The sequence below is a fragment of the Schistocerca serialis genome, chromosome 10 (assembly GCF_023864345.2).
Source record: "Schistocerca serialis cubense isolate TAMUIC-IGC-003099 chromosome 10, iqSchSeri2.2, whole genome shotgun sequence".
NCBI lineage: Eukaryota > Metazoa > Arthropoda > Insecta > Orthoptera > Acrididae > Schistocerca > Schistocerca serialis.
Genome location: NC_064647.1, coordinates 149239643 through 149253075, shown reverse-complemented (window position 1 = coordinate 149253075; position 13433 = coordinate 149239643). Strand labels below are relative to the sequence as shown.

Below are 13433 nucleotides of genomic sequence, written 5' to 3'. Positions count from 1 at the left end.
CGGAGAGGTGGTAAAAATTCCAAAGCACGGAAATAACATTAATAGAAAGAAAGAAGTACGTAGATAAGTTCAGAAAGTTCCAAATTTCTCTCTCCGATACAATTGTTTTATCAAGATCCAATATCAGCGTGTTACGATTTAGTGAGAGCGCATAAAAACCCTAAAGCACGAAAACAACTTAAATCCAAAAGAAGAAGGACTGAAATTAGACAAGTTGTTGGTATAAGGCAGCGCCAACAGTTCCCCAGTAGAATCTCCATAAAACACTGATGACATCATAGCCCAACTGTCGCGTGGATGTGTACAAACAGTTTTGTTGGCTGATTTTGTCAAAGTCTCAGACTGCTACCTGAGTCTTTCGGCCTCAGAAGATGTCTGCAGCATTTGGAGACGAAATGCTGGACTATCTGTCATAAAACAAAATTTACGAAGGACGCAAACACCGGTCGTGAGAGCCTGCGTTGTAGGACCAGCACGATTTGTTGCTCTGCTCCTACTTTGCGCTGTTCCAAAAGTTATAGCTCAAAGTAAATAAAAAAGGAATACGCTCTTATACCAACTGTGAAGTCAACACTCAATAATATACTAGTTTTTAACTAATTTCGGAAGTAATACCTGGCTATCCCGAAAAATCATTATCATTACAAATTTGATTCCGGTAAATGAGATTACACTGTGTAGAGTTGAAGCACATGTTAAGTACAAAACTGAACATTCTCTGCGCAGAATATTATTCTCAACATAGAACACGTGTGCAGGGAATTCCTGAAGAAGAAGTTGGCTGCGGTGTGTCCCTACAGTCGGAGTCCCACGGCCTCCCCACTTCCCACAGAGCGGGGTGGCTGTAGCTGGCAGCAGCGGTTCATGCTGGCAGTGGGTGCGGACTCGACGAAGGCGGCGGGTCGAATCCCTGTCTGGGTATCCAATTTCGGATCTTCCGTGATTTGCGTAGATCTGGTGAAAGGCGGGACCGTTCCTGTGAGAACACACAGTCCACCTCCATCCCCAGCCTTTCCCATTCGAAGCTCGTCTTTCATCTCTGACAAAATCTTCGTCGACGGGGTGAGACACCCTAATCTCTCTCGTCAAGTCAGCGTTCCGAGCAGTACTCTTTTTTTGAGTCATCAGTCTTCTGACTGGTTTGAGGCGACACGCCGAGAATTAATCTCTTCTGTCAACCTCTTCATCCCAGAATAGCACTTCTAGCCTACGTCCTCAATTATTTGCTGGATGTATTCCAATCTCTGTCTTCTTCTACAGTTTTTGCCTTCTACAGCTCCCTCCTAGCACCATGTGCGACCGCTCAGTGTCATCCAATACGATCACGACGACACCCCTCGATCGACGTTAGCACTCGCCTTCATACATGGCAGTGGACGTTTGAAAATTCGTGACGCTAGCTCAATGGTCGTCAATTGATTTAAATGTTATTCCCGGCTGACTCTTAATTCAATTACTGCCACGGGGGTGAGGAGAAAGAACACATCCTGGTGATACCAGCATTTTGCGTATTTAGATGTTCGATTAATATGAATAGTTTTCAAGGTTCCAGCGATTCTATTCGAACTCTATGCTGATGTACCGACAAGGACCATTTTGGCAGATAAACATGCAAGTACGTAATGGATGTTCAGTTTCTCAATACAGGGTGTTACAAAAAGGTACGGCCAAACTTTCAGGAAACATTCCTCACACACAAAGAAAGAAAATACGTTATGTGGACATGTGTCCGGAAACGCTTACTTTCCATGTTAGAGCTCATTTTATTACTTCTCTTCAAATCACATTAATCATGGAATGGAAACACACAGCAACAGAACGTACCAGCGTGACTTCAAACACTTTGTTACAGGAAATGTTCAAAATGTCCTCCGTTAGCGAGGATACATGCATCCACCCTCCGTCGCATGGAATCCCTGATGCGCTGATGCAGCCCTGGAGAGTGGCGTATTGTATCACAGCCGTCCACAATACCAGCACGAAGAGTCTCTACATTTGGTATCGGGATTGCGTAGACAAGAGCTTTCAAATGCCCCCATAAATGAAATTCAAGAGGGTTGAGGTCAGGAGAGCATGGAGGTCATGGAATTGGTCCACCTCTACCAATCCATCGGTCACCGAATCTGCTGTTGAGAAGCGTACGAACACTTCGACTGAAATGTGCAGGAGCTCCATCGTGCATGAACCACATGATGTATCGTACTTGTAAAGGCACATGTTCTAGCAGCACAGAGAGTTCAAATAGCTCTGAGCACCGTGCGACTTAACTTCTGAGGTCATCAGTCGCCTAGAACTTAGAACTAATTAAACCTAACTAACCTAAGGACATCACACACATCCATGCCCGAGGCAGGATTCGAACCTGCGACCGTAGCGGTCGCTCGGCTCCAGACTGTAGCGCCTAGAACCGCACGGCCGAGTATCCCGTATGAAATCATGATAACGTGCTCCATTGAGCGTAGGTGGAAGAAACTAAAATGAGTTCTAACATGGAAATTAAGTGTTTCCGGACACATGACCACATAACATCTTTTCTTTATTTGTGTGTAAGGAATGTTTCCTGAAAGTTTGGCCGTACCTTTTTGTAACACCCTGTATAGTTCATCGCACTCACACATTATACATCCGATGTAAGAACAATTTCATGCATTTACATTTTTGGTGTCCCACAAAATAGGGCTGATAGAAGAGATAGAGAAGATCCAATGGAGAGCAGCACGCTTCGTTATCCTCATGGTCTCTTCGCGAGATATACGTAGGAGGGAGCAATATACCGCTTGACTCTTCGGTGAAGGTATGTTCTCGAAACTTCAACAAAAGCCCGTACCGAGCTACTGAGCGTCTCTCCTGCAGAGTCTTCCACTGGAGTTTATCTATCATCTCTGTAACGCTTTCGCGATTACTAAATGATCCTGTAACGAAGCGTGCTGCTCTCCATTGGATCTTCTCTATCTCTTCTATCAGCCCTATTTGGTACGGATCCCACAATGCTGGGCAGTATTCAAGCAGTGGGCGAACAAGCGTACTGTAACCTACTTCCTTTGTTTACGGATTGCATTTGCTTAGGATTCTTCCAATGGATCTCAGTCTGGCATCTGCTTTACCGACGATCAACTTTATATGATCATTCCATTTTAAATCACTCCTAATGCGTACTCCCAGATAATTTATGGAATTAACTGCTTCCAGTTGCTGACCTGCTATTTTGTAGCTAAATGATAGGGTATCTATGTTGCTATGTATTCGCAGCACATTACACTTGTCTACAGTGAGATTCAATTGCCATTCCCTGCACCATGCGTCAATTCGCTGCAGATCCTCCTGCATTTCAGTACAATTTTCCATTGTTACAACCTCTCGATATACCACAGCATCATCCGCAAAAAGCCTCAGTGAACTTCTGATGTCATCCACAAGGTCATTTATGTATATTGTGAATACGAACGGTCCTACGACACTCCCCTGCGGCACACCTGAAATCACTCTAGACGTGGCAGGGAGGCCGTTTCACACTTTTAATTAATTTTCAGGCACTTCGGATGCGATTTCAACATCGAAACTTTGGGAACTTATTGTCCATGAGTTGTAATAACAAATAAAAAATAAATCGAAAATTGACATTTTTGGTCAATTTCATCAACGTCCCCCCTTAAATAGTGTGCTCCAGAATACACTAATTGAGTAAGGTTGCACAGTTTCATCTTCCTTCTTGTGAAATCTTAATATTCAATTGCGTCGAAATGACTCGACGGAGAAGTGGCCACATCTTGAAGAAGTGGGCTGATAGTACAAGTGCTGCCTGTGGCTGTCGTGCCAGGTAGCAGACGTTGAGACACGTTCTGGAGGACTCCCCGCTCCATGTTTTTAAATGTGGTCTGAAAGGCCTGCATGAAGTGACACCGAGTTCCACTATCTGGTTACCAAATGTAAACATTAACCTGTGGATACATCGTGCGTCTATGGGTGTATATTCTGTAAGGCCTTACGATAGTAACGACCCTTCTGTACAAGAGCACTTGCTCGTCCTGACACAATTATGGCTGAATGTGTTCACGAGCATTCTTGTATTTCAACAGAGACCACCCAGTTCACCAGAATAACTCAGTCTAATACATTCATTCGTCTCTGATGTCCTGGCCATCTCTATCGATGGGAACCGTAAAACCTGGAGGAGGTTCATTTTAGCATTCACTGTTCTATTCTGCAAAGTATGATGACTCCGTTTTATTTTGAAAGGTTGAACGACGTGGAATGGAACGAGACAGCGCTGCAAACGGATCATCTGAGGCGCTATGTCCTCTCCCAGTCAGTGCACGCTGTTCAACGCATCACAAGAGCCATACACGCCAGGGGACAATGTGAGAGCCACTATCGGCCTACTTTTATGTGGAGGGTCTCGAAAAAAACTGGTGAGTATCTTATTTCGAAGTACTTTACTGTCAAACGTAGTGTAATATGCGTAGTAAGGTATTCTAATTAAGAAAATCTCGTCTGTGTTAACGAACACATGAGGATGGGAGTTGTCCCAGCGAAAACACACGGGAAACAACAACCTTGTATTGTATTGTATTGTATTGTATGTTAACTGGGGGCCTAGAAGCGACGGAGAGACTCCGTCCCCGCCGCAACCACAGTGGTCCGCAACCCCACGACGACTACCGCAGTCCACTTCACCCCTCCGCCGCCCCACACCGAACCCCTCTCTCAGGGTTATTGTGCGGTTCGGCCCCTGGTGGACCCCCCAGGAAACGTCTCACACCAGACGAGTGTAACCCCTATGTTTGCGTGGTAGAGCATTTATGGTGTACGCATACGTGGAGAACTTGTTTGCGCAGCAGTCACCGATATAGTGTAGCTGAGGCGGGAAAAGGGTAACCAGCCCGCATTCGCCGAGGCAGATAGAAAACCGCCTAAAAACCATCCACAGACTGGCCGGCTCAGCGGACCTCGACACAAACCCGCCGGGTGGATTCGCGCCGTGGACCAGCGCTCCTTCCCAATCCTTAAAGCCGTGCGTTAGTCCGCACGGCTAACCGGATGGGCTAACAACAACCTTAGAACTAAGTAATAACCACTGTAGAGAAAAGAAACTGTATGTACTGAGAACTGATTGCATCTAACAAGGAAAGGTTAGCAATTTGACCACATCTTTTAAGGTGAAAAAAGTAGACTTGCAAGATGTCAGTCCCAGTAATCGATCCAGAGCGGAGCTTTGGGCCACAATTCTGACAGTGACCTTCTGAACACGCAGCTTTTTAACGGTCGTGCACGGGTTGTTTGTCACGCACTGCGGCAGCCCAACTCCACAGTGCGAAGTACTGCACGGTAGAAAGAGTAAGAGGTTCGTGTCCGTAATGACCAGGAGCCAAGAAGCGATAGCGGGGCACCTTCAGGAGCAGCGTACAATGATGGTCAAACCGCAACGTGTAAACGTCAAAACGCGTGAAACTTGTGACCTGTAAGCATCGTTGCTTGCGGCTACGACTAACTTTTGTACGAGGAAAACGAAAGCGCTTGTTTCTTCATGCTATTATTTTAACCGTCCGATTTAGTTGCAGATAAGAACTGCTAAAGGCAGAGAAACATAGTGAAGTGACGTTAGACTCTTCTTTACGAGAGGATGACGATAATGAGGCTAAAGGGATGTATAATTACGAAGTCATTAATTTACGAAGCTTGCTTTGGAGATGTAATATGGTAGGATACGACTAGGTCTCTGTCCGTAAGAGAGGAGTATGTGTACACAGGGGATAGGCAAAATAATGTGAACAGAGGTAGGGCACGTGTCGCGCTGGACTGTGCGTGTTCAGTACGGACTAGGCATCAGTGCAGGCTGTTTATGAGTAGTCGACACGTCGTATTTGCATTCAGAGGCCGAGGTCGACGTGCAGTGAAAGACCCAACAGAGTTGGCAGCTTGCGGGAGCCCGATTGGCTGGAGCATCAGTAACCAAGACAGCCAACTTACTGAATGTTTCAAGAGCACCTGTTTCAACAGTGTGAGGTAACGGGAGAGTCGTGGCGCCCTGAAAATATTCAAAGTTCGGAGTTGGCGTGCCCGAGCTAGGGCCTCTCGGCAGGGTTGCGGCCCGGCAGCAACCACGTGGCGCGAACGTTAGCTTAGCAACCGCGTGATGCCGCACAACGGCCACACAACGGGATTCGGAACTCCTTGGTGACGCTGTGACGATGACAGAGACCTGTACGCCGGGAGTGCCAAAGATGGCGGACTTTGTAAGACATCTCGCAGTTCATATAGAAATTAATAGTAGCCAGAGGAATCATGATACCTCAAAAAGAAACATGTGCATTACCATTATTTGCACGATTCTGATGGTGTAATCGGATTTTCAATACATTTATTAGTTTAAAGTTTAGTATCTGACAGTAAATTATACACTCCTGGAAATTGAAATAAGAACACCGTGAATTCATTGTCCCAGGAAGGGGAAACTTTATTGACACATTCCTGGGGTCAGATACATCACATGATCACACTGACAGAACCACAGGCACATAGACACAGGCAACAGAGCATGCACAATGTCGGCACTAGTACAGTGTATATCCACTTTTCGCAGCAATGCAGGCTGCTATTCTCCCATGGAGACGATCGTAGAGATGCTGGATGTAGTCCTGTGGAACGGCTTGCCAAGCCATTTCCACCTGGCGCCTCAGTTGGACCAGCGTTCGTGCTGGACGTGCAGACCGCGTGAGACGACGCTTCATCCAGTCCCAAACATGCTCAATGGGGGACAGATCCGGAGGTCTTGCTGGCCAGGGTAGTTGACGTACACCTTCTAGAGCACGTTGGGTGGCACGGGATACATGCGGACGTGCATTGTCCTGTTGGAACAGCAAGTTCCCTTGCCGGTCTAGGAATGGTAGAACGATGGGTTCGATGACGGTTTGGATGTACCGTGCACTATTCAATGTCCCCTCGACGATCACCAGTGGTGTACGGCCAGTGTAGGAAATCGCTCCCCACACCATGATGCCGGGTGTTGGCCCTGTGTGCCTCGGTCGTATGCAGTCCTGATTGTGGCGCTCACCTGCACGGCGCCAAACACGCATACGACCATCATTGGCACCAAGGCAGAAGCGACTCTCATCGCTGAAGACGACACGTCTCCATTCGTCCCTCCATTCACGCCTGTCGCGACACCACTGGAGGCGGGCTGCACGATGTTGGGGCGTGAGTGGAAGACGGCCTAACGGTGTGCGGGACCGTAGCCCAGCTTCATGGAGACGGTTGCGAATGGTCCTCGCCGATACCCCAGGAGCAACAGTGTCCCTAATTTGCTGGGAAGTGGCGGTGCGGTCCCCTACGGCATTGCGTAGGATCCTATGGTCTTGGCGTGCATCCGTGCGTCGCTGCGGTTCGGTCCCAGGTCGACGGGCACGTGCACCTTCCGCCGACCACTGGCGACAACATCGATGTACTGTGGAGACCTCACGCCCCACGTGTTGAGCAATTCGGCGGTACGTCCACCCGGCCTCCCGCATGCCCACTATACGCCCTCGCTCAAAGTCCGTCAACTGCACATACGGTTCACGCCCACGCTGTCGCGGCATGCTACCAGTGTTAAAGACTGCGATGGAGCTCCGTATGCCACGGCAAACTGGCTGACACTGACGGCGGCGGTGCACAAATGCTGCGCAGCTAGCGCCATTCGACGGCCAACACCGCGGTTCCTGGTGTGTCCGCTGTGCCGTGCGTGTGATCATTGCTTGTACAGCCCTCTCGCAGTGTCCGGAGCAAGTATGGTGGGTCTGACACACCGGTGTCAATGTGTTCTTTTTTCCATTTCCAGGAGTGTAGAAGTAACGCTCAGCAACGAATTTCCAAAATCGAAACGGTTTAGCCGATTTCGTCGTTCGCCATGTCTTTAGAAAGCTATTAGTGTAAACCTAAATTGGTATGAATTACAGGCATGTAACTTGAATAGTACATGAGTTATTGGAGGTCAAAGTGGCCCAATACTACTAATCTCGTCAGGCCATAAGTACTCCACACTTACACGAAAAAACGGTAGCAGCCTGCTTATAAATATATTTATTCGTCTATGTCTTTGTTTATATCCGATATATACTATTCATGAAGAAATTAGTCAAATATTTACTATGTTTTAGAAAGCAAAGATACTTTAGGCTACTGGCCTAATTTTCTTCTGTTCCTTTTGATATATGTTTATTTAATTTGTTTATGTATTTAATAATGTGTGTTAGAGCGTGTTTATCGTCCAGCCGTAGGAATATTTATTTAATTTCAAGTTGTTTAAAAGTAAATCCAGTATTTCGAATGTTTGTGTGGGCGCGTTGGCTCGAAAACATGGCGCGAGTGCTATAGCCAATCACAGCGCTCGTGAATGGGGAGACTGGATGGAAGTGGGAGAAACAGCATGGTACAGGACACGGGAAGTGCTGGACGCGACGGCGCGACGGAGAGGCGCGACAGAGACTTGGGGAGTGTGCAGCGGGTAGCACGTGGTCGCAGACAGATAGAAATACATCGGAGTGCCGACTTGTGCACTTGTGAGATTTCCGGATTTCCGTGGCTTCTACAGTGAAGAAGTAGTATGCGTTTAGAAGTGAACATCTCGAGAGCTATCTTGTCGTTCAAAACTACACTACTGGCCATTAAAATTGCTACACCAAGAAGAAATGCAGATGATAAACGGGTATTCATTGGACAAATATATTGTACTAGAACTGACATGTGGTTATATTTTCACGCAATTTGGGTGCATAGATCCTGAGAAATCAGTACCCAGAACAACCACCTCTGGCCGTAGTAACGGCCTTGATAGGCCTGGGCATTGAGTCAGAGCTTGGATGGCGTATACAGGTACAGCTGCTCATGCAGCTTCAACACGGTACCACAGTTCATCAAGAGTAGTGACTGGCGTATTGTGACGAGCCAGTTGCTCGGCCATCATTGACCAGACGTTTTCAGTTGGTGAGAGATCTGGGGAATGTGCTGGCCAGGGTAGCAGTCGAACATTTTCTGTGTCGAGGCACGTACAGGACCTGCAACATGCGGTCGTGCTTTATCCTGCAGTTCAAAGTGCCGTCAATGCGAACAAGAGGTGACCGAGACGTGTAACCAATGCCACCCTATACCATCACGCCAGGTGATACGCCAGTATGGCGATCACGAATACACGCTTCCAATGTGCGTTCACCGAGATGACGTTTTGCCATTCGTGCACCCAGGTTCGTCGTTGAGTACACCATCTCAGGCGCTCCTGTCTGTGATGCAGTACCAAGGGTAACCACAGCCACGGTCTCCGAGCTGATAGTCCATGCTGCTGCAAACGTCGTCGAACTGTTCGTGCAGATGGTTGTTGTAATGCAGGGACCGAGACGTGGCTGCACGATCCGTTACAGCCATGCGGATAAGATGCCTGTCATCTCGACTGCTAGTGATACGAGGCTGTTGGGATCCAGCACGGCGTTCCGTATTGCCCTCCTGAACCCACCGATTCGATATTCTGTTAACAGTCATTGTATCTCGACGAACGCGAACAGCAATGTCGCGATACGATAAATCGCAATTAGTCTACAATCCGACCGCATTTCTCCTCCTTACACGAGGCATCACAACAGGGTTTAACCATGCAACGCCGGTCAACTGCTGTTTGTGCATGAGAAATCGGTTGGAAACTTTCCTCATGTCAGCACGTTGTAGGTGTCGCCACCGGCGCCAACCTTGTGTGAATGCTCTGAAAAGCTGATCATTTGCATATCACAGCATCTTCTTCCTGCCGGTTAAATTTCGCGTCTGTAGCACGTCATCTTCGTTGTGTAGCAATTTTAATGGCCAGTAGTGTAATTACGTGCAGTCTGAATCTATTGTTTCCCTGTTATTCAACTTACGTTTTATTTAATTGCTGGACCATCGACACCAATAAGTGTTATGCAGAAACATACCGCATTCTTAAACGTACTTCTACTATCGTACTCATCATTTAAAGTCGTTAAAATAGATCCTGCAGATTTTATTTAATTGCAATCTTTCATTTATAAATATCTATATTACGTTCAAAGTTCGAAAATGCCGAGTGATAGGAACCTTCAACCATTCGATTCATGTGTCTATTCATGTTGTGTACTGTAGACTCAGCAGTATTTGCCTTATAATGTGGCAACTACGTATCACAGCCCCTAGATAACGAAGCTAGCCAAAACTTTTAATATTTCAAGTCTGAGTCATAGGGCGTGTAGTTGAGGGCTACACCATGACATCTTTCATTGTTCATATTTGAAAGCCCGCAACAGCCTTGACAGCCTGCACGAAACATGGAAAAAACATCATCATGTAAACGTAATAGTGGGCGCAAATCAAAACTAAACGGCAGAGATCGTGGTATGCTAAGAGGAATTGTGTCAAAAGAACATAAAACTACGGCGGATGAAGTGACTGCAGAGCTCAATACACTTCAAGAGCCCGTCAAGAACTCCATGAAGCGAACATTCATGGACGACCTGCTATACCGAAACCATTAGTGACGACAACCAATGCAGAGAAGCGTAAAACGTGGTGTCAGGAGCATAAATCCTGGACGGTTGACCAGTATTAACACGTCATATGGTCCAACGAGTCAACGTTTTTATTATTTCCAACATTGGGCCGTGTTTACATCTGGAGAGCGCGAAAAGAAGCCTACAACCCTGACTGCTTCATTCCAACGGTTAAGCATGGAGGTGGAAGTGTGATGGTGTAGGCAGCAGTATCATGGTATTCTGCTGGTCGAATCATTACTCTCAAAGACCTTATTACAGCCAACGATTATGTGAACATTTTAGGTGATCAGATGCTCCCCACGATTCAAATGTTGTTCCCCAAAGATGATGCCATATTTCAGGACGATAATGCACCCATTCACACACCCAGGACATTACAGTCGTGATATGAGGAGCACGCAATTGAACTGCAGCGTCTTCCCTAGCCAGCACACTCCCCATACTTGAACATTATCGAACCCTTGTGGGTGGTATTGGAGCGCAGGCTCTGGAACAGATTTCTGCCTCCCTCATCGCTATAGGAGTTAGAAGAGGTTCTGGTCGAAGAGTGGCATGACATTCCACTGGAGACTATACAATTATTATATGCCAGTATTCCAAGAAGAATCGCTGCTGTATTACAGACAAATGGGCGTCAAGCCATCCTCAAGTATGTACAGGTGTTCATATTATTTTGCCTATCCCTCATGTAAATATATGTATTGGAACACGTGGAGCAGTCATGACTGGCTCCACCCACCTCCTCCCCCGCATTCAACATCCCGTGAGTATGAGGGCTCTGATTGTTATGCCACCATCGACTGTACGGTACTTGGCGCTCGGGCATTAGGAGGCAGCAGGTGGGTGGAGCCAGTGACAGACAACCAGAGTGCGCAGAAGTTTAGAAGCTGTAGCTAGTACTGAGCGCTGTGTGTTTCGAATCTGCGCCAGACAGCATGGACCTAGATTACCACTAGAGGTCTCTGCAGCCGTCAGGCCATAAGCCATGGCTGCGTGCTCGCTCCTGGCCCGCATATAGTGTGAGGGCGCCACGGAGAGCACGTGGTCCCAGCGGCCAATATATGATATTTAAGCGCATGCCTCTCGCTCAGCAGGCCCTCGCCCCCTGGTGCCTCCACCCCCAGCCTGTTACCACCCCTTTACCATTGTGTCCCACACTTTCTCCATCTCCACACCCTCCGCCTCCTTTCCCAACGCAACTTCCACCATCTACCCCTCCCAGATGATGAGCTTTGCCCTGACATCTACCCTTCCTACCAACTCTAACCCCATCTTCCTCCTGCCTCCTCCTCAGGGCTCCCTATCCTCCCCCTCCCTTCTCCTGAGAGGCTTTCCCCTCCTACTCCCCCTCGCTCTCTTGTGCTCCAGTGTCCTGCACTCCCTCCTACCTTGTCTTCCCTCTTCATCTCCTTCCCCACCAGTCTCCTTCCTCTTAGTGTACCTGCTGACGCCCCTACTCTCTTCATCCCGCCGCCTGCCGTGCTGTCCCTTGCTCTCCCCTCCTATTCCATCCTCTCCGGCCTCTCCCTCGTCAGGTCCCACCTGGCAGTTTTATTACTCATCATGTGTGCTCCAAGTGGGTTTAAAGTTTGTTGTTCTCGAATGTTTTTAATACTATGGCCGACTTTTAACCTGTATGTGTGCCTTCAGTGTCTTCTTTGTGTTTTAAGAATCGCTAACTGTGTTTTTTAACTTTATGTCGACCTTTTTTAATTGTCCCCCATAAACGTCACCATGTTTGTGTATTTTTACCTCCATTATCTCCCCTCATTCTGTTTTATGTTCCCCTTATTTATCGCCTTATATATGTAACATATTTTTCTTGTCTTAGTTGTCATGTCACTCGGCTGAAGAGCGGCGGATTGTGCCGCTGACAGCCCTCCCCTGCCCATGTGGGGCAGGGGAATGAAATCACAATAAAGAAAAAAAAAAAAATGCTCAGCAGGCAGTGTGATTTTCGCATTACTCTATCGACATCTCGCCTACAGACAGCGTGTTTACATTACTTTGTTTCCATGTATGAGTGGACGTTGTGGATTCGTGGGGTTTCGCTATTTGCGTGTTGTTGTTCGTCAGGTTTTGGTCGATCATCCGCTGTTGTTTGTGTCTGTCCTTCCCTGTTCGTTTTGTTTGTTCGGGGGCTGGTCCCGTTTGGTCCCGCCGCGCTTTTGTTCTCAGAAACCCCGCAACCGTTCTGGTCGCAGTTACAACACTGTACATTCAGAAGGTTGTAACTGCATACCATCAGAATTATGGCACAGCTCTTTTTGTGGAGGTGGGGTGGGAGTTCAGTTGCTACAGCTGAGGTCTTGTAAATGTGCCTTTTTCTCCTTACAGCACGAGGTCAAGTTGGTGATGTTTGCTTGGTAGGTGGGTGTCTGTTACAGTTAATAAACACGAACATTAAGGACAGATATCAGTTGATGTCAGATAAGGGAAATAATGCCAACACAGCAGTACAGCACACTGCCTTTAATCTTGATAAGGGCCTGAGTTCGCCACAAGTCTCTCCAGGTATGGCGTTTCCAGCTGATGTCACTGATCAGATACCGCTGAGCCGCCAAATCGGAGCGACGTTGACACTGGCACTGGCACTGAGATCGGATGGCTTAGCAGGCATGTCGAGATGCGACATACTGGCCCAGTGGTCGTCAAGTGAGGAATGCGTCCATGCGGCCCTGAGAACACGGCTGTTGTCTTGGAAGACGGGAGTGTCCACATGGTACTCGGCATGAAGGCAGGGAACTAAATATCACTACGCAACTTGATGCGGTCTACACTGCACATGCGCAAAACAGTACAAATCTCCCACACACGATCTTTCAAGACTCTCGCCCACTGACGTTCTGATAATAGTGATAATGAAGGAAGGCCATATTTGTTGTCAAACAAATGCAAGAGAAAAGC

General features: G+C 47.5%; 1 protein-coding gene across 1 annotated transcript in view; it reads left to right on the top strand.

Moving 5' to 3' along the window:
* LOC126425269 (uncharacterized) overlaps positions 1 to 13433 on the top strand; it is a 133956-nt gene that overhangs the window by 27492 nt on the left and 93031 nt on the right. The window contains exon 3 of the mRNA XM_050088237.1: positions 4237 to 4409. Within this exon, the coding sequence (XP_049944194.1) occupies positions 4237 to 4409 (173 nt within the window). The remainder of the gene's footprint in view (positions 1 to 4236; positions 4410 to 13433) is intronic.